General features: G+C 34.7%; 1 protein-coding gene across 1 annotated transcript in view; it reads left to right on the top strand.

Annotated features, from left to right (window-relative positions):
• LOC111145865 (fibronectin type III and SPRY domain containing 1 like) overlaps window positions 1–20,001 on the top strand; it is a 67,862-nt gene that overhangs the window by 17,664 nt on the left and 30,197 nt on the right. Inside the window, exons 3-5 of the mRNA XM_022501143.1 lie at window positions 2,112–2,243; window positions 7,372–7,473; window positions 15,880–15,902. Coding sequence (XP_022356851.1) covers window positions 2,112–2,243; window positions 7,372–7,473; window positions 15,880–15,902 — 257 coding nt within the window. The remainder of the gene's footprint in view (window positions 1–2,111; window positions 2,244–7,371; window positions 7,474–15,879; window positions 15,903–20,001) is intronic.

Raw genomic sequence — 20,001 nt, forward strand, 5'->3', positions numbered from 1 at the left:
ACATGCCCTGAGAGTAAGGTTTTTAAATGGTAGATAAATAAAAATGTTTTCCTTCCTTTTTTTGTATTATCAATGGAAAGAAATAGTAAGGAAAGAAGAAAACTTTGCAATAGTAGTTGGTAGGGAATATTATAGTGCTCGCGTTTCACACTTTCCATTATAGATTTGTCTTTTGTAATTTTAATTAAGAGCAAATTATATTTTTTCAGAGTACTGGGAAGCTAACTATTTCTTTTATAATAAATAGTTGAAGGAAAACGTGGATGGTAAGAAGTTTGAGTGTAGAACTGGAAGAAAGTAAAAATAAAAGTAAAAAATAAAAGTGCTAATGAGAAAGAGCAATACTTAAGGAAATGGTCCCAGCTTTGGGCACATAATCCATACTGTATATAATCAAATGTTGATGAATATGCCTTACTGAATTTAGTGGTCATTTTTTGGTAAAATAAACAGAAGATTTATAGGACACTTGTAGACAGTAAATCCTTTCCTATGGTTTTTGTTTGAACCTAGGTTATTGCCTATATCTTGGCCTGGTAAACCTTATGGTCCTTGTATTTCCTTTACTTCTGAATTTGTAATAATTGAAGTTAGTTGATTAAGATCTTCACCACTTAACTGTCTTTCCCAAACTATTTTACTGGAAAATTTTGTGAAACCAGGAGTCCACTTTCTTTAAATAAGCAAAGCTAGTTGTGTTAAGGCTCTTGATCTATATATAAGGGAATCATCACATTTGACATCTGGAAAAATAGACCATGAGCTATTTCTCTGATTAATAAATTATTAGTACTCTACCTTAGAATCCAGAAAAAAAAAATAGAGGGGGCATTTAGCTACAGTCTTGTCACTGGAGTTGGGAGCATAAGAGGTAGTAGGCAAGAGACTGTGAGGATGTGCCAATTGGTTATTGAGGATTAGTCCATTCTCTTTTTACAGATGAGTAAACTGAGGTCCAGGAATTTAAGTGGCTTGTCCAAGGTCACACTGTTACTAAGTAGTTAACGCGAGATTTGGCTTAGGTCCTTTGCCTACCAGACTGCACGTTTCTGTTGCCGCAGCTTGTTCTTTATCACTGTAAATCAGTTAGTAAAATGACTTATACCACTTTTGGTAAGACTCCAATGAGATGAGTCTGGTTTCTATAACAATTATAAGCAAAAGTTTGGTTTATGTTATTGCAGTAGGTTGTACATAATAGTTTTCTTAACCAGTGCCAATTCTCTTTATTGAATGATTCATCTAAGTTGAAAAATGCCTAACATGGTTTCTTCTGTCTCATAATTGCTGCAGTGTGGATATTGCTTATCTAGAGATTATACAGATATTTTAAGTTATTGTTGAAATAGCAGCATGTTGCTTAATGGAGGCAGTAAAGAACTGGGAAGTCAGCAGGCTTGAAATGCTTTATTGGTTCTACCTCTAATAACTAGTTGTGTGGCTTTGGGCAAGTCACTTTTCTGTATTTTAATTCCTGAAACTTAGTAGTTTGACTACAAATTCTAGTCAGTAGATGACTTCTGAGGTTCCTTTGAGCACTCAAATTCAGTGTTTGATAAATCTCTTAGTTCCAGTAAGGAATTGCTTGGTCTTTTAAGTTATGTATATCTTATGTAAACGCACTGCTTCAGACAACCTAAAAGATTTTAAGATTTCACAAAATTAGCACATATTGTTCTTCAGTTACGGAATCAAAATCTTGATTATTTTATTAAAATGCATCATAGATGATTCTGATGCACAACAAAGGTTGAGAACTACTGGCTTAGGGTCTGCCTTGGAACCTGAAGGTCTGGACAAGTCGGCAACCTTTAAACAACCTTTCACACTGTCCTGCAGAAACAGTGTCTAAAAGGTAAAAAGAATATGGGCCAGTCTATAAAAAGCTGCTTAACTCAACATAATGGAGATAGTGCTGTCAGCATTAGCAGCCAGCTTCTAGGATTTACCTGTTTTTAAAGCCTATGTCACATACTAGAATTTTGTTGTTTATATGATTTTAGCTTGAGGTAGTTTATACTGTGAATATATTCTCTCCTTTGATAAGTGTATCTTTTAGTTTTCTAATGTTTGACAGCTCCAGTAAAATCATTGTTTTGTTTATCAAACAGGAAAATTCTTCTAACGTACTTTCAGAATTAGATGAAGAATTTGATAGTTTATATTCTATTTTGGATGAGGTGAAAGAAAGTATGATTAACAGTATCAAACAGGAACAAGCTCGTAAATCACAAGAGTTACAGGTGAGTTCATACAATATATTTAAATATGAATAATTTTAGTCTATTTAATACTTGATTTACTGACAGGAAAAAAATCAGTGAATTTCTGTGAATAACTACTTTTATCTTATAGAAAATGATTATTAACTTTGTTTTGGTTATATATATCTTGGTTTTTTTTTTTAAGATTTTATTTATTTGACAGACATCACACATAGACAGAGAGTCAGGCAGAGAGAGAGGGGGAAGCAGGCTCCCCACTGAGCAGAGAGCCCAATGTGGGGCTCGATCCCAGGACCCTAAGATCATGACCTGAGCCGAAGGCAGAGGCTTAACCCACTGAGCTACCCAGGTGCTCCAGTCTTATTTTTTCTTAATTGTGGTAAAAACCCAAGATTTACTCTTGTAACCTTTTTTTTTTTTTTAAGATTTTATTTGCTTATTTGTCAGAGTGCAAAAGCAGGGGCAGTGCAGGCAGAGAGAGAAGCAGGCTCCCTGCTGAACAGGGAGCCTGATGTAGGACTCAATCCTAGGACCCTGGGATCATGACCTGAGCCAGAAGGCAGACGCTTAAACAACTGAGCCATACAGGTGTCCCTTGTAATCGTTTTTATTTTTTAAATTTTATTTATTTATTTATTTATTTATTTAAAGATTTTGTTTATTTGACAGAGAGAGACACACAGTGAGAAAGAACACAAGCAGGGGGAGTGGGAGAGGGAGAAGCAGGCTTTCTGCTGAGCAGCAAGCCTGATGCGGTGCTCGATCCCAGGACCCTGGGATCATGACCTGAGCTGAAGACAGATGCTTAAATGACTGAGCCACCCAGGCATTTCCCCCCTTGTAATCATTTTTAAATGTACAGTTCAGTAGTGGGTTAACTCTGTTGACATTGTTGTGTAACATATCTCTAGAACTTTTTATCTTTTAAAACTGAAATTATCCCCATTGAACAACAACTTCCTATTTCCCCCATACCCCATCACCTGGCAAACCACCAGTGTGTTTCCATGATTTTGATTATTCCAGATACCTCATATAGGTGCAATTATTCAGTATCGTGGCTCAGGTCATTGTCTCAGGGTCCTGGGATTGAGCCCTATTTCAGGTTTTCCACTCAGCAGTGAGTCTGTTTCTCTCTCTCCGTGATCTCTCTTACTTATGCTCTTTCTCAAATAAATAAATGAAATCTTAAAAAAAAAAAAAACGGCAATGCGACTTATAACATTATGTCCGTTTTAGGTGTACAGTGTAATAATTTAGTTTTTATACATATTGCAAAATGACCACCAGAGTGTCTAGTTGAATCCATCACCATGCATAGTTATACATTTTTTTTTTGTGATGAGAACTTTGAAGATCTCTTTTTTTTCTGAGACTGTTCACAAATTATTGCTTTTAATTATATGTCATATATTGTTTTCATCAGTTTCAGAGGTAAAATTTAGTGATTCATCAGTTGCAGATAACACCCAGTGCTAGTTACATCAGGTACCCTCCTTAATGCCCATGACCTGATTATCCCTTTCCCCCACTCACTTTCCCTTCAGCAACTCTCAAATTTGTTTCCTATAGTTAAGAGTCCCTTATGATTTGTCTCTCTCAATTTTCATCTTACTATATTTTTCCTTCCTTCCCCATGTTCATCTGTTTTGTTTCTTAAATTCCACATATGAGTGAAATCACATGGTATTTGTTTTTGACTGACATTTCACTCAGCATAATATCCTCTGGTTCCATCCACATCATTACAGATGGCAAGGTTTCATTGTTTTTGATGACTGAGTAGTATTCCACATGTTCTTTATCCACTCATCTGTCGATGGACATCTGGGATTTTTCCATAGCTTGACTGTTGTGGACATTTCTGCTACAAGCCTTTGAGTGCATGTTGCCCCTTCAGATCACTACATTTGTCACTTTGGGGTAAATACCTTATAGTGCAATTGCTGGGTCATAGAGTAGTTCTATTTTTAACTTTTTGAGGAACCTCCATACTGTTTTCCAGAGTGACTGCACCAGTTTGCTTTCCTACCAACAGCATCAGAGCTTTCTCCACATCCTCAACAACATCTTTTGTTTGCTTAGTTGTTAATTTTAGCCATTCTGAGTGGTATGAGGTGGTATCTCATTGTGGTTTTGATTTGCCTTTCTCTGATGCTAATTGGTTTTCTGTTCATGTCTCCTGCCCATTTCTTGACTGGATTATTTGTTTGGTGGGTGTGGAGTTTGATAAGTTAAGTTCTACTTTCTTAGCAGTGTTTAAATACACAATACTGTATGGGCACCTGGCTGGCTCAGTTGGTAGAGCATTCGACTCTTGATCTTTGGGTCATGAGTTCAAGCCCCAAGTGGGCCTAGAGATTATTTATTTATTTATTTATTTATTTATTTGAGAGAGAGAGAGAGAGAGAGAGACAATGAGAGAGAGCATGAGTGAGGAGAAGGTCAGAGGGAGAAGCAGACTCCCCGTGGAGCTGGGAGCCGGATGCAGGACTCGATCCCGGGACTCCAGGATCATGACCTGAGCTGAAGGCAGTCGCTTAACCAACTGATCCACCCAGGCGCCCGCCTAGAGATTACTTTTAAAAAATATACAATGTAATATTAATTCTTTTCACCATGCTGTACATTTTACACCCAGGACTTATTTTATAACTGGGAATTTGTACTTTTTGACCAACATCACCCATTCATCCATGGTTTTTTTTTTTTTTTTTTAAAGATTTTATTTATTTATTTGACAGAGATTACAAGTAGAGAGGCAGGCAGAGAGAGAGGAAGGGAAGCAGGCTCCCTGCTGAGCAGAGAGCCCGATGCGGGGCTCTATCGCAGGACCCTGAGATCATGACCTGAGCTGAAGGCAGAGGCTTTAACCCACTGAGCCACCCAGGCTGAGTTCATTCATCCGTGTTTTAAAATTTTTTGGTAGTAGCCATCTTAATGGGTGTGAGATGATACTCTTTGAAAGTGGTGACTGCAAGGATTTAGGACCATTTTCTCTTCCTGTTTGAACACTTGAGATCTTCATTTTTTCCAGTGATTCCATTGTTTTTGTTTTCTTTTTTTAAATCTTACATCTGGTTGCCCTTTATAACTTAATACTTGCCTCTCAATGCCACAAAAATTTTGGCAATTTTTTTATAGGATTAGTGATCTAGGGGAGATGAAGAGATAGGCTATAAAGTAAGACTGAGTTGTTGAATTATAAGCTTAGTGAAATAACTTCATTGTTGTGTTATGATTCAAAGGAAAAGGGAGGATGATACCAGCCTAATGGTAATTCAAACCATAAGGCTTTATTGGGATAGTTTAAAAACCAAATATTAAAAGGATTCACAACTTGGCTACCAGTGCCATTTTCTTCTTTAGTTGGAGACAGTAGAACATCTCTGTTCTTCTTTTGGGTTTACAAACTTGATAGCATGTTGTTTTCATTAAAATTTTATCAGTTACTCTAAATAACTGACAAGTTATTGGTCTTTAATTTGTATTCCTGTACCCTTTTTTTAAACTTTCTCTCTTGACTTGAAAGCAAATTCATAGCATTTTCTTTCCTTTTTTTTTTTAAATAAAGATTTTATTTGAGAGAGAGAGAGAGAGAGTGCACCAGCAGGGGGAGGGACAAAGGGCGAGGGAGAAGCACACTCCTCACTGAGCAGGGAGCCAGGATATGGAGCTCATTCTAGGACCCTGAGATCATGACCGGAGCCAAAGGCAGATGCTTAACTAACTGAGCCACTCAGGTGTGCCTGTAGTCTTTTCTTAGAATAAGATATTTTATCTTAAATTTTGACCTCAGATTGGATTCTTTCCCTTTAATAGTTTCTTGAGATATATTCCTTATTCTTTTTGTTATTTTTTATTTTAATACTGCATTCACTTAGTGTCCCCTAGTGATCCTGTGTAGACCATTATTAGCTACCATTTTGTTCTCAGTGATTTTGCTCAAACTTTTTGTAAAGCTCTTATACAAATGGAATATTTCAAATGATGGTTTGCTAATTATTCTTTGGAACTTGTAAGAATTTTACTTATAGGAATTTTTACTTATTTACTTATAGTATTTTTAGGAAAATACTATACTTAATTTACTTATAGTATTTTTAGGAAATTGTGGTTAGGTTCTTAGAATAACACATGAAAACCTATTGTTACTCAAGATAGGGCAAAACTGTTCTCCTTTTCCAAAGTAAAAATATGACACATCCAGAAACCAATAAAATGAGCCATAGTTTATCCTTAGTGCCAATCTTAAGGGGTACCTAAGTAGATTGGAATATGGAATAGATAGTAATAAATAGCTATTAATATTCTGAAGAAGAATCTTGGGTACATTAAGAAAACTTAGAAATAGATCTGTTTCTTCATTTAAAGGTATCATTAACAATATTTCTGCACGACTGGCTTAGTTTTAGATCACAGATGATAGAGAGTGACAGAGAACTGAATAAGACAGACTGGTATGTGAAATTAATACATCACAGTGGCAGGGCACATCACTGCAACAGTTACCATCTTTTGTTCTTCTTTATTCTTTTTGAAATCTTAGCACTTGCATTTGTGATTCCTTATGTTATCCAATTTTGGAAACTATAAATTAGCATTTATGGCAGTATGTATTACTTGAGTAATATGATAAATGGACTACTAAAATCGTGCTCAACTGCATGTACCTTTAACTTGATTCATAAACTTTGGTTTTATTTGTTAAATATCATCAAGAAACCTAGTCTTCATTTATAGAGGATGTTTTCTGCAGATGGACTATTTTGATAATTTAAATTGTTTACAGTTAAAAAAAATAGTTGATAGATTTCTGACAGCCCTGATTGAGAAAAATGTTTAATTTGACCTGAACTGTTTATAATTGCTTTATTTTGTGTTGTGTTTTTTAAGGGATGAGTATATCTATATCTGTATGCAATTAAACTATTTTGAACAAATTATGGAAAGATGTTAAGTACAATATATTAAGATAGTTAAATTTGTTACATATATGACTAGTGAATATGTTACTTTAATAGCTCTCTAAAATATTTTTGTTCAATTTTTTCTATTAAAATTGTAAGTTCATTTTAAAAATATATATTTAAGGTTCTAATGGAAATAAGAAATTTTATTTTAAAGATTTATTATTGTTTTTTAGAGTCAGCTCAGTCAATGTAATAATGCCTTGGAGAACTCAGAAGAACTATTAGAATTTGCAACACGGTCATTAGATATAAAGGAACCTGAAGAATTTTCAAAGGTATTAAAATATCAGCCAAAAAATCTAAACTAACCACTTAAATAGGAGAGCCTTGTTTTAAAAAATGATGTTTTCCCTTTCAATTTTGGATTTATTAAGTCATCTCCAATACTAAAAAGTCTTTTATTTCTTAAGTAAAATGCTACCTATTCGTTTATTCCAAAGTGGACACCTGGATGTGTCTTTAGGGTAATGAACAAATTATTTAATTTCTCTTTAATGCTCTGTTCGGATGGATCAAGTTATTTTCCTTTTCAATTATATCCCTATTAGCCATTTATTTTAAGGGTACTTGTGTATTTTATTTGAGTCATACCTTTGTTATAAATATTTCATGACTAAGGAAAGAAGATTAATACTGCTATTAACATTCTTAAAAATCTAGTTTTGTATTCCTTTCTTCCTTTGAGCTGATTGGGAAAACATCACTTGATGCGTATGAGCACTGTAACCTAGTGATATTTGCTATTAAATTTATTAAATGTCCCACTGTTTGGTGTAATTTTTTGAATGTTTTATCAAAATATGAAAATGTAGGTTCTTATTTGGAGGGTATGTTTGGTATGAAGTATAAACAGTAGAATAATAAGACTGCTTATGTTTTAAGCTAGAACCTAGTGTTTAAGAGATTCTGAATTCTAGATTCTAATTTTTATTTTAACTAGGGTCATTTTTAAATGATTACCACATTATCAAATCAAATCTCTTTTTGATGTAGAATATATTTAAAAATGGTGTGAGAAAAGTGGCAACTTGAGCTATATAATTAGGAAAATACATACTGTAGTAATCTTAGCAAGTAAATATTTGAGTTTGATACTACTTTCTTGGTCTTTGTGGACTATGTAGTGAACTTTTTTAGTGTTAGAAAGATGGCTTCATAATCCATTTGTGTCTACCTAGTACTTTAATTTCATGATTTTTCTATGAACTTGAAGGTAGAAAAATCTTCCTTGAGAAGATAACATTTGGTGGCTTACATCCCTGCATTCTGAAAATGAATTTTAAAAATGATTTCCTTTTAATGAAATGAATCAAAACAAAAGTTCTTTTGCTATAAATCTGCAAACTAATTAATCCTTGAATTTAGAGGTGGATTTTAAGTAGGTTCATCTTTGCATTTGGTAGGACTTGCTATATAAAGGAATTATGAAGAAAATATATCATACTTTAAATACTTTAGAATATAGATACGTCACCTATTCAGAGGACATTATGGGATAACCTCAGATATCTGGAACATAGCCAAAAAAAATACAGAAAGAAAAAAAATATCTGTATCAAAATGAGTGTTATAAAATTCATGGGCAGTTCCTCAGAATCTAGTGACTATTTTATAGAGAGTGCTACTAAAGTTTTAGTTTTATCTTCAGTTTCCTTGTTGTTCAGCATCCCCTTCAAGTAGAGTGGGCCAAGTAGAGTGTCAAGTAATGACAGGCATAATCATAGCAGCAAGAATTAACAGCTGAGAGCCTGAAAGTGAAGAAGAAGAAGACAGGAAAACCATAAAACCTGGACACACGTATTTGAAAACAGCTTGAACCCAGTTGCATTTAAGTAGGGATTGATGCTCTGAAAAACTGTGATCAAGTTTGTTTCTCCCAAGTTTCCCTTTCCACTCTTTTCAGAGTCCTCTCCCCTTCCTCTCAAAGGCTGCTGTTTTCTCTTTCCTTTGTCCTTTCCAACTTTGTTAAAACTTTTTCCCAGCTGGTTGTAAATTGGAAAGGTTCTGATAAATTACATTGTGGTTTAAGCATTTTCTTGATGTTTTGTGTTGCTTATTTTATATTTTTTTGTTTTCTAGCCTTTTGAAGTACTTCTTAATAGCTTAAACCATTTGGAAATGTGGTGAAATAAATTATTTGTCCATGTTTCCCACCTAGAAATTGGAGTTTATTGTTTAAGAGAAATGCTTAACTGGGAGTTGTTTGCAATTATTTTCTTAGTATATCTAAATTGTATCCAAAGAATGGTTTGATTCCAAGTAAAAAACCAGGTTCCCCTTTGCCAGGTGCATGAACTATAGACCTGCCTCAAAGACCTAATAGCTGACAGAATAGGGAAGATGACTTTGAAGATTAATTATTGGAATTTGAAGAATAATCATCTAGTATATTGTTAGATTTTTGGAAAAAGAAATTCTTTTAAGGTGTACTATTTATGAATATCCCATATTAAAGTGATTAAATCAGATTATTATTAATAGTTCATGGGCACAAGAAAGTCATAGGCTAAAATCCAGTCCATGAGTCTTTTTAGACTTCATTATCTTCAAAAACAGTTCTTTAAATACTGATACTTGAATGATCACATTGCAGTACCTCAGCATGAGAATTGAATATGAAGCTATGCTGTTTACCAGCATTAGACAATCTGAAAATGAATGAGTAAAAATGGCACAAGTGGGAAAGGATTTTGGAATGTGCTTTCACTGATTTTTTAAAATTTAGTATTACAAATTGGTTTTATTATCACTATTTTTTTTTAATCATTAGAAGTTTGGTTGATAGTAAATATATGAAGAAGGATCACCAGCAAATGCAATTTGGATCATTTGCTTTATTTCTGGATGGACAAGTAGCCAAACCTGGCTTCTCTGCTAATAGCTGGCCTCTAGAGCATTGCCTGGATCCTTTGACAGAATATTTCCATTCTCCCACCCCTGAATTTAGAACTTGAATTCTACTTGTAAAAAGAGCTGAGTCTGTGGAGCAGTTTCCAAGTCACTAGGCATCCACTTCTTAACTATCCTGCCATACATAACTCATTGTCAGATTAGAAGGGAGTGAATGGTTATGGAGCCTTTGGTAGAATAAAAAATACAGAGTAAGGTAAAAGGGGGAATGGTGTCTTCTACACTTGATCACAGATAAAAAGGAGAATGGAATTTCAGTATTTTTCCACTTCAGACTCCCAGTAACTCGCCATTGGCATATTGTCCAGTCAGTGTCATCCCCTGACCACTGGGAGGAGCAGATGAGAGGGGTAGAAGAAGCTCACTATGTTTTCAAGGGAAGTACTGGCAGATACACTTTCTGTGGGTTGAAGTCAGGAATGCTGAGAGAGGAGAGGACCTTCACTGAAAACATGCATGTTTCAGTTACTTTAAAAACAAATGTAAATATTTGTTAAGAATAGCCCAGGGGCGCCTGGGTGGCTCAGTGGGTTAAGCCTCTGCCTTCGGCTCAGGTCATGATCTCAGGGTCCTGGGATTGAGCCCCGCATCGGGCTCTCTGCTCAGCAGTGAGCCTGCTTCCTCCTCTCTCTGCCTGCCTCTCTGCCTACTTGTGATCTCTCTCTCTCTCTGTCAAAGAAATAAATTAAAAATAAATAAATAAATAAATCTTAAAAAAAAAAAAAAAAAATTATTAAAAAGAAAAAAAAAAAAAAAAGAAAGAATAGCCCAGACTAATTTTTCACTTTTATTTCATTTGTGGGTGTTTATGTCTTACAGAAATATAGTTTCCTATTATGAAAATGTGCTTAGTCATAGAACAGATGTATGCAGTGCCATATTCAAAGTTTATTTCAGGTTATTTACTGTAGCTTTATGAAGACAAATGATATTTTTGGAAAGTAGTTCTTTTTATAAACAGATAAATATATAGAATATATAAAATTTTTAACATATGGAATCAACTGCTTTGCAGTGTTTTTGTTTTGTTTTTTTAAAGCTGGTATTTTTGCCAAAAGGAGAGTAGCATTTAAAAAATTTTTTTAATTTTTTATTATTTTTTAAGATTTTATTTATTTATTTGACAGAGAGAGATCACAAGTAGGCAGGCAGGCAGAGAGAGAGGAGGAAGCAGGCTCCCTGCTGTGCAGAGAGCCCGATATGGGGCTCTATCCCAGGACCCTGGGATCACGACCTGAGCCGAAGGCAGAGACTTTTAACCCACTGAGCCACCCAGGTGCCCCAAAGAGTAGCATTTTGAAACTCTCTTTTTTACTTTCTCTGACTGAGTCCCTTTCATTTCCCAAGTCATTCCTTAATATGGTATCTTGGGGATGAGGTAGGAGTCTCAATTATGTATTGTAAAAATTAATGGGAAAGTATCGTATGTTTGCCCCATAGTCATTTTCAGTTTGTCTCAAGGAAACATTATAAAAATTTCTGTCCCAAATCTAGTAGGAAAATCCGAAGTATAAAACAATATGAACATACAGACAAGACTTGGAAAGTTTCTCAGTGCTAGGTGGCATTCAGAGTGTTAGTAGGAACGCTATTGGGCTTAACTGCAAGTCAAAATAAAGATGAATCCTGTCAGGCAAATGCCAATTTTGAAATCTAGTTTTTGCTTGATTTATCATTTTGACAATGTGAGTATATTTTTCTCTGTTGTTATTTAGAAACCTTTATAGTTGGCCCTTAAACAACATGGAGATTATGAGCACTGACCCCCACGTAGTTTAAAATCCATGTATGACTTTTGACACACCCAAAACATAACTACTCCTAGCCTACTGTTGATGAGAAGACTTGCTTATAACATACCCGTTTAACACATATTTTGTGTTATATGTATTATATGCTGCATTCCTACAGTAGAGCTAGAGAAAAGAAAATATTACTAAGAAAATCATAAGGAAAAGAAAATACATTTACAGCACTGTAATGTAAAAATCCTGCATATAAGTGGACCCACGCAGTTCAAACCTGTGTTGTTCAAAGGTTAACTGTATTATTTTTGTTGCTTTTTATTAATGCTCTGACTTGAACTAACTTCCCCTTGTGGCCTTTTCATTTCAGCCTATATTTCAGAGAATTAGGTTGTTAAAATGCTTAGTTTATTTTGGATAAATTTTAAAAGTTGCTGTGTGCAAATAAGATGGCTTAGGATGGACTTTTAGAGTTTGAAGATACTTTAGTGCTCATCACTTTATAGGTGAGATAACTAAATCTTAAAAGAGTTAAGTGACTTGCTGATTAGTGTGATATGAAACTGAAATCTTTTAAGCCTTGGTCTTATTCTCTCTATTTTTTGCTGAGGGGTTTTAGAATTTTTGCTGATTGGGAAGAAATTTGGAAATCTAAAATTTTGTTCTTTTTTGGGCAAATGATTCATTGAGTACAATAAGCAAGATCTAAAACGTCTTTATTTTATTATTATTCCTGTTTTAACTATTTAGAAAATACTGTTCAGTTAGCTGCTCCACATTAGAGTTATCTTAGGGTACTTTGCACCTAACATTTTTCTATAAAAGAAAAATGATGTATCAAGAAGAAATATAGAAACAATAAGATCTTAACTTTTAGAGTGCTTGCTAAATTCATGGAAGAAAATAGTTTCTGTATCTACTTATAGAATATTAAAAGCAAGAAAAATTGGGAAAAGATCTGGTTTAACTTCTTTATACTTTATTGGTAATTATGAAGACCCATTTGTGATTTACTCCTACTTGTGCTCTTATTACGGGTCTTTTTAAGGAAGTTTGGTCTGAAGTGACAGATTCCTAAAACTGATAAAGGATAAGAATTGTAAGATTTATTTTGAAAACATTTATTGAGAGATGGAGGAATGAGAGAGAAAGAAGCCATCTCTGAGAGGAATAAAGAGAAATGAAGTGTTGGCAAATAAGATTTCAGTAGAAGACTGAAATAGAAATAGTGATTGAAATTGAAATAGAAAATAGTGCTGCTGAGCAAGGTTATACAGCTAAGCTTTTTGAAGGCTTTTAAATAATACGCAGTAACATTACCCAGAAATCTAAAGATTCAACTGAGGCCTGTTCATAACTCACTAAGTGGAATTATATAGGTGCAAATAAATACATTAGAGCAGTGGTAAATTCTGGAATAATTTGGTACTTGGTAAGCAGAGATGTTTAATTGACAAAATGCAATGCTCTTGAAATTGAAACTTAGAGGAATCAAGCAATACAGTAATGTGTATCTTTTGGATAGATTTCTACTTTGGGAGAAGAAATTCCAGAAAAAATAAAACTCTTCTTCAGTTTAGGACATTTCTTAAAATTGGGCCCATTTAGAGAAGTATCTTCAAAATTTGAGACTTTCTACCCTTTTATCGTTGCACAGAATAACTTTTTCAACCCCTTCTGCATTTACACAGTGTATATACTGTTAAATTCGAACCTAAATGAAAGAGGAACCGCTGAGTCTTCAGTTTGATCACCTGGGTATGTTTATATATAAATGCACAAGACAACAGTTTTTCCAACATTATTTGGCTTTTCATCTGTTCCTTTTCTGGTTTGTCACAAGCAGCCTAGTACATTAAATGATAACAAGAAAGCTTTACATGCATGTGCGCATCTGCACACTTGTACACAGACACATTAAAAAATGGCACCTTCTAAGTTGTAATACTAGGCACAAAACTGAATCATTGTAGTCAGTTTAAAAGACAGTATTGGGGGTGCCTGGCTGGTTCAGTCAGTGGAGATGTGACTCTTAATCCCAGGGTCATGAGTTTGAGCCCACTTTGGGTGTAGAGATTACTTTTTAAAAATTGTTGTAAGGAAATTAAATATACCGCATAATGTTTTTGAAAGATGAAAGAAAATCTCTGTTAAAAAAAAGATAATTATGGTCTCATATTGATGGGTTCTTTGAGAGTGATTGGTAAGTAACAGTCTTCTAACCAAATTCTAAACCAGATGTGAAGTAAGAGAAAGCAGTAAAGCTGATAAGAGGCCAAATACCAATCAAATGATAACAGAGAATTTAGCTTATATCAATGGGCAAGCATTCTAATATGAATCCTAGAGTTAGTCAGACTTGCCCGCTCAGGTATGGTCAATACAAGGATACAGCTCTGTGTATGTGTGTGAGAACCTGTTTCTGTGAAACTTCCTACGTAGAGGGAAAGAACAGAGTATATATGTTTTCTGTAGACAAGTTGCCAGAAAGAGGGAAAATAGCTGATTAAGTCCTTTGACCTCACCGGGAGAAATGAAGGAATAGAGAGAGGCTGAAGGAGTAATGCTAGTGGCATTTCTCCATATGTAAAGAAACACCAAGAGCAGAGGACATTCATATTAAAATCTTTGGTGGTATTTCTAGCTGTAATGACAGTAATTTTAAAAAATGACTATTATTGACTTTCCTAACATTTCTTATTCCTAGTACCAAAGTAGTGTTATGACTTAAGCCACGTATTAATGGCACCAAATCAGGTTTGCTATAGAATGTGGAGCTTTGAAAGGATCTGTAGAAACAGTAAGGACTAAAATTTCTTAATAAAGGAAAGAGAATGATTAGTATACAGGTCTCACAATTGATTATGGTAATGTTGGAAATGTGTCATATGTTGATGTCCTAAATGTCAGTTCTGGTTTTCTGTGTAGAAAGGTACTCAGGATATTTTAGGATGGGTGTAAAAATGACCAATACCAAATCAGAACAATATTAGAATCGAAGAAGAGAGGCAACAGAAACATTGCTATATCAAATTAAAGTTCAATTAAATTTAATAATTATTAATATTACCACGTACCAAGCTTTACGCTAGGCCTAGGATAGAGTGTAGAGCAAAACAGCCATGGTTTACATTGGATGTGTTGTTAATTATGGCGGTTACTTTGGGGGGGAAAAAAACTTTTGTTGAAAATATTATATATAAATGTGAAGGGGACAACGGGTTTTGTGTGTATTTTTCATTGCTTTTCTGTATACTGTACAGCACCAAGTGATAGCTGTGCCCTTTCCTAAATTCGTGTTAGCATTCTGAAAAAGAAAAACAAACAAACAAACAAACCTCATGCCGAGTAGGTTTAAGTTAACTGCTTCTGTGAAGTCATCTCAGGGAAAGACCTTTTTGCCAGAAGTATTTCTCTGGTTTCTCCTTGTCTGAATTTTTGTCATTATAACTTTACTTTTCGGGGTGAAGGATTGAAGAACTGCAGCCCAGTTTTATATGTTAGCAGGCAAGCTCTCAAAATGCAAAGCCTTTGCCCAGGGAAGGCATACAGAGAAAACTTGGAACAACCATGATGAAGTGGTGAAAGAGATAATTGAAGAAAAATTGGAGAGCAGATTTGAAATGTATAAGAAAAGCATTAGATTGCATAGAAATGTGTGCCCCTTGAAGGAAATTGATTGTTCTAGTTGAGTGTCAGACTGAATTGGAAGTGGAGGTGTATTTTGATAATCCTAAGGTAAGGAAAAACATGTATAGTCATCTGGAATTAGTTTGAAGTGTTAGTTTTCCTCCTTTTAAGATGATTTATATGGGGTCTGGATTTTTTTTTTTAATACTATAAATCTAACATCACATTATGCAAGCTGGTGTGAACTGTACAGATTTCCTGTAATTCATGTTTTGGTGACTGTGAACTAATCTATTCCAGGGTTTATATCCTAACTTTTCTTGCATGTCACTGCCATTGAAACTTGCATGAAAAGCACTAACTGCCTTCTTTCTCTTCTCCCTGATTTGCTCGAAGGCTGCCAGACAGATCAAGGATAGGTATGGTATAAAACCTACATTTTTATATAAATATCAATATTAAAGTCAGAAATGAAATTCAAGAACAGTTTCTTATTAGACTTTTGTTGGTTGAAATAAAAATACCTAATGGCCATGTACCAAAAAAAAAAAAAAAAAAATCTCTTGCATATCTTCTGGAATAAACAATGTATCAGCAAGATTTAAAAAAAAAAAACATAGTTGTGGACAATTACATACTTCCAAAAGAATTTCATTTCTGGTATAATATAGTTAGTTTTAGTACAGTTCCTAATTAGCTATGAATGGATGGAGACCCATCTTGGATAATTAAAAAATATATATTCCTGGAATGTGGTTTTTTTTTTTTTTTTTTGCTCGTAATTTATAAGTATGTCCTATTTTCTGAGGAGTCAGCATTTTTAATAGTAAGAGCTGAAGCTCTCCTATTTCACTGCTCTCCTGTTTAACACCTTTGTATTCTCATTCCATCCTATTCCTGGTGCCATCTCTTTCTGTTTCTCATGCCACTACTATCTAATATGTGGGAAAAGAAAATGATGAAAGACTATCTTAAAAGGTCTTTCTCATTGGTAGGGCCAGGATTAAGAAAGGTAATTTAGTACTTGCTATAATGAAGACACAAAGGGCTGAAAGAGCTGCTGGCAGTTCTGGATTGAGTTACCACAGGTTTTGATCTTCCTGGCTAATCACTGAGCATCACTATAGTGAGATTATCATTTACGGTTTCTTTCTTTGAGGATTATGAGATTCTCTGAAAGCCAGCTCTTAAAAACACCACTCTGAATCCTAGATTAAATTATTTATTCTTCATCAGCTAATTCACAAAATTATTCATCATAGATTCTGTGAAAACCAATGTGTCTATTGTTAATTTTGGCTGAAGTCTTCAATTCTGTTTTTCTGATGGTCTGTTATTTGACTAGAGGCAAGATTCACATGGCACTCATAACACTCTTAGCACAAAAACTGATTTTTATATAGTTTTAGTATATTTTTTGTATCAGGGAATGGTTAAAGACAGGATCAGTTTATCAGTCCTGAATGTAGAAAGGTGATTATGAGAGTTTGAAGGTGAAAAGTATTGGCTGTGTATGGGGAGTGGATGCTAGGTAGGTCAGTTTATTGGATAAGATATAATTGGGTTGTATCTGCTGAAATTTGCTACATGTAGTCCATCTTTCACTGTGGCTAGATTATTCTTCTTTTTAGCCACTTACTCCACTAGGTCTTGCTATTGTCTCTGATTTTCTGGATTGGAAGTCATTTCCTAATCAGGCTTTGGCCTATCCAAGGACTTTGCGAGGGGCGCCTGGGTGGCTCAGTGGCTTAAAGCCTCTGCCTTCGGCTCAGGTCATGATCTCAGTGTCTTGGGATCGAGCCCCACATCAGGCTCTCTGCTCTGCTGGGAGCCTGCTTCCTCCTCTCTCTCTCTCTCTCTCTGCCTGCCTCTCTGCCTACTTGTGATCTCTGTCTGTCAAATAAATAAATAAAATTAAAAAAAAAAAAAAAAAAGAACTTTGTGAAAACCCTCACAAGATCTTCTCTTGTACTCTCCAAGGACTCTATATGGTTCTGTACTTCCAAGAATCCTGTCCTTTACCCGTGACATCTTTCTGTATCCAGATTTGTCAGAATTTAATGATGAATTTTCATGGTTGCATGCAAGGCTTCAGTGAAATTTGACTTCTTTGCCTCTTCTAACCCCATTTCTTGGCTTGATTTCATCAGCTTCCAGGTGATCTCAGGAGTAAAGGTTCCTTTTCTCTGTCAGGGCAAACTCAAACTCCCCCCCCCCCCCCCGCAACTTAAACATTATTCATTTCGGCCACCCATGAAATTTTCACTTACTGCTTGAGAACACTTCTAGGTCTTGGCTTAATTTTTTAAGCTTGATTTTTAACTTCATAATGTCCAGGTTTCTCTGATATAAATATTAGGTGCTCTCCCAGGAAACAGGCTCATAGAATTCCATCATTGCCATTTATGATACAAAAATAATTTAAATATATAGTCTTAGTAAAATAATTTTTACTAAGGGAAGAAAGGATTACTACCTTATATTGAGGGCAGAAGAGGAACTTTAAGGAAGAGTATATGTAACATACCTGAGCAGGGAATCAAATATATAAAAATGAAAGAATCTGTGAGAATTGAGTATTTATCATTTGTTGTTGTAGAAGTTATGCAGTAGGAACAGCGGGAGTAACAGGAAAAACTAAGTAGCTACAATGAAAAGATAATAGCAGATCCCTGTAACTTTACAAATCACTGGTATATACTTATGGATGCTTTTTAGTAATGTTGGAAGATGATTAGTTAAGGTTTGTTGTGGACTTACAGTTCTTGAAAAAAGGGGTCATTAAAGGGTGAGTCAAGTTAATTAGATACTTTGAGGAAACTGAAAGTGTTCATCCATTTGTTTTGCAGTTTTTTCTTTGTAAAAAAGAAACTAAGGGGAAAGGATCTTTGTATTCAGTTGTACTATAGGAAATAAACCAAGAAAGTCAAGGTGAATTAAAACATTCCTAACCATATGGATCCTGTAATGGTAGAGAATTATCTATGGATTTTAGGTAGATTTGGGCTTTCAGACACATATATCTAAATGTACTCAGTTTAAAAATAAAAAATTCAGGGGTGCCTGGGTGGCTCAGTGGGTCAATAAGTCTCTGCCTTCACTTCAGGTCATGTCATGATCTCAGGGTCCTGGGCTCGAGCCCCGTATCAGGCTCTCTGCTTGGCGGGGAGCCTACTTCCTGCTCTCTCTGCCTGCCTCTCTGTCTACTTGTGATCTGTCTCGCTCTATCAAATAAATAAATAAAATCTTAAAAATAAAAATAAATAAATAATCCAGTCTTTTAAAAGATTATAGCATTGTTGTACATCTAAGTTGATTTTTGGAGACTGAAATTTTCATTGACTAGAAAATAAAGGTCATTATTTTTGTTTTTAAGGTTCTGATATACTTTTTTTTTTTTCTTTTTAAGATTTTATTTGAGAGAGCGCACGCAAGAGCACAAGCAGCGGGAGGGGCAGAGGGAGAAGCAGACTCCCCATTGAGCAGGGAGCCAGATGTGGGACTTGATCCCAGGACCCGGGATTGTGATCTGAGCTGAAGGCAGCTGTTTAACCAACTGAGCCACCCAGGTGTCCCTTGATAGATCTTTCTTTACTTTTTTTTTTTTTTAATTTTTAATGTTTTTATTTTTTTGATAGATCTTTCTGATGAACTTTTGGAGGACATTTTTTTTCTTTGAGGCCACAGTGATTAAAATCAAGTTTTGTGATAAAAGTTTCAGATTTAAATTTTATGAAAAACTTTCAGATATTTTTTTCAACAGTTCTCGACAAACCTTTAAATAGGTTTAGAAGCATCCAAGTAGGTTCAAACCCATTCATTGATTCAGTGGTCATATACTAGAACCTCTCTGAACATAGCTCTTTCAGAAGTCCTACATCAAAAGATTCTTGGGACTTTAAAGAGCAAAGTAATTAAGACTTAGTCTTTGTTCCTAACTTCTTACTGATATAATCTGAAATTTAATTATTGAGAACCAACAGCTTAAAGTAATATGTGTGAAATATTCAGCATTATGCTTGGCTTTCAATGAGTTCACTTCCCCATAAGTTGTATTTCACTATAGCCCACTCTTCTTGATCAGTAGATAAGCTGTTTTTGACTCATTGTTATTAATAAACTGATTACTTTCCTGGTTTTAAAGTGAAATAAAATAACTGAATATAACAACAGCTTGACATTTTTTATCCCAAAATAAGTGAATATAGCAACAAGTTTGATATCTTGGATACCACGTATCCTTGGGTAGATTTGGCAGATCTGAATGACTAGGCCTGGTAGTCCCCTTGTTCCTCAGCTCTATTTACTACTTCTCCCAAATTGTGTGTTAGTGGGACAACATCCATGAATAGTACTTTTGTATCATTCTTTGACCAAAGATAATAAGGGAAGTTACTTTGTGATATTTGTGGAAATTTACTGTAATATGAAAAATTCAAATTTGAGATAGATAAAATGACAAATTATTAGAATATGAGAATTTCTTTTAATCTCCAGTTTTCATTGACAGAACAGTTC

The sequence above is a fragment of the Enhydra lutris genome, unplaced genomic scaffold, assembly GCF_002288905.1.
Source record: "Enhydra lutris kenyoni isolate GAN:26980312 unplaced genomic scaffold, ASM228890v2 scaffoldscaffold13, whole genome shotgun sequence".
NCBI classification, from domain to species: domain Eukaryota; kingdom Metazoa; phylum Chordata; class Mammalia; order Carnivora; family Mustelidae; genus Enhydra; species Enhydra lutris.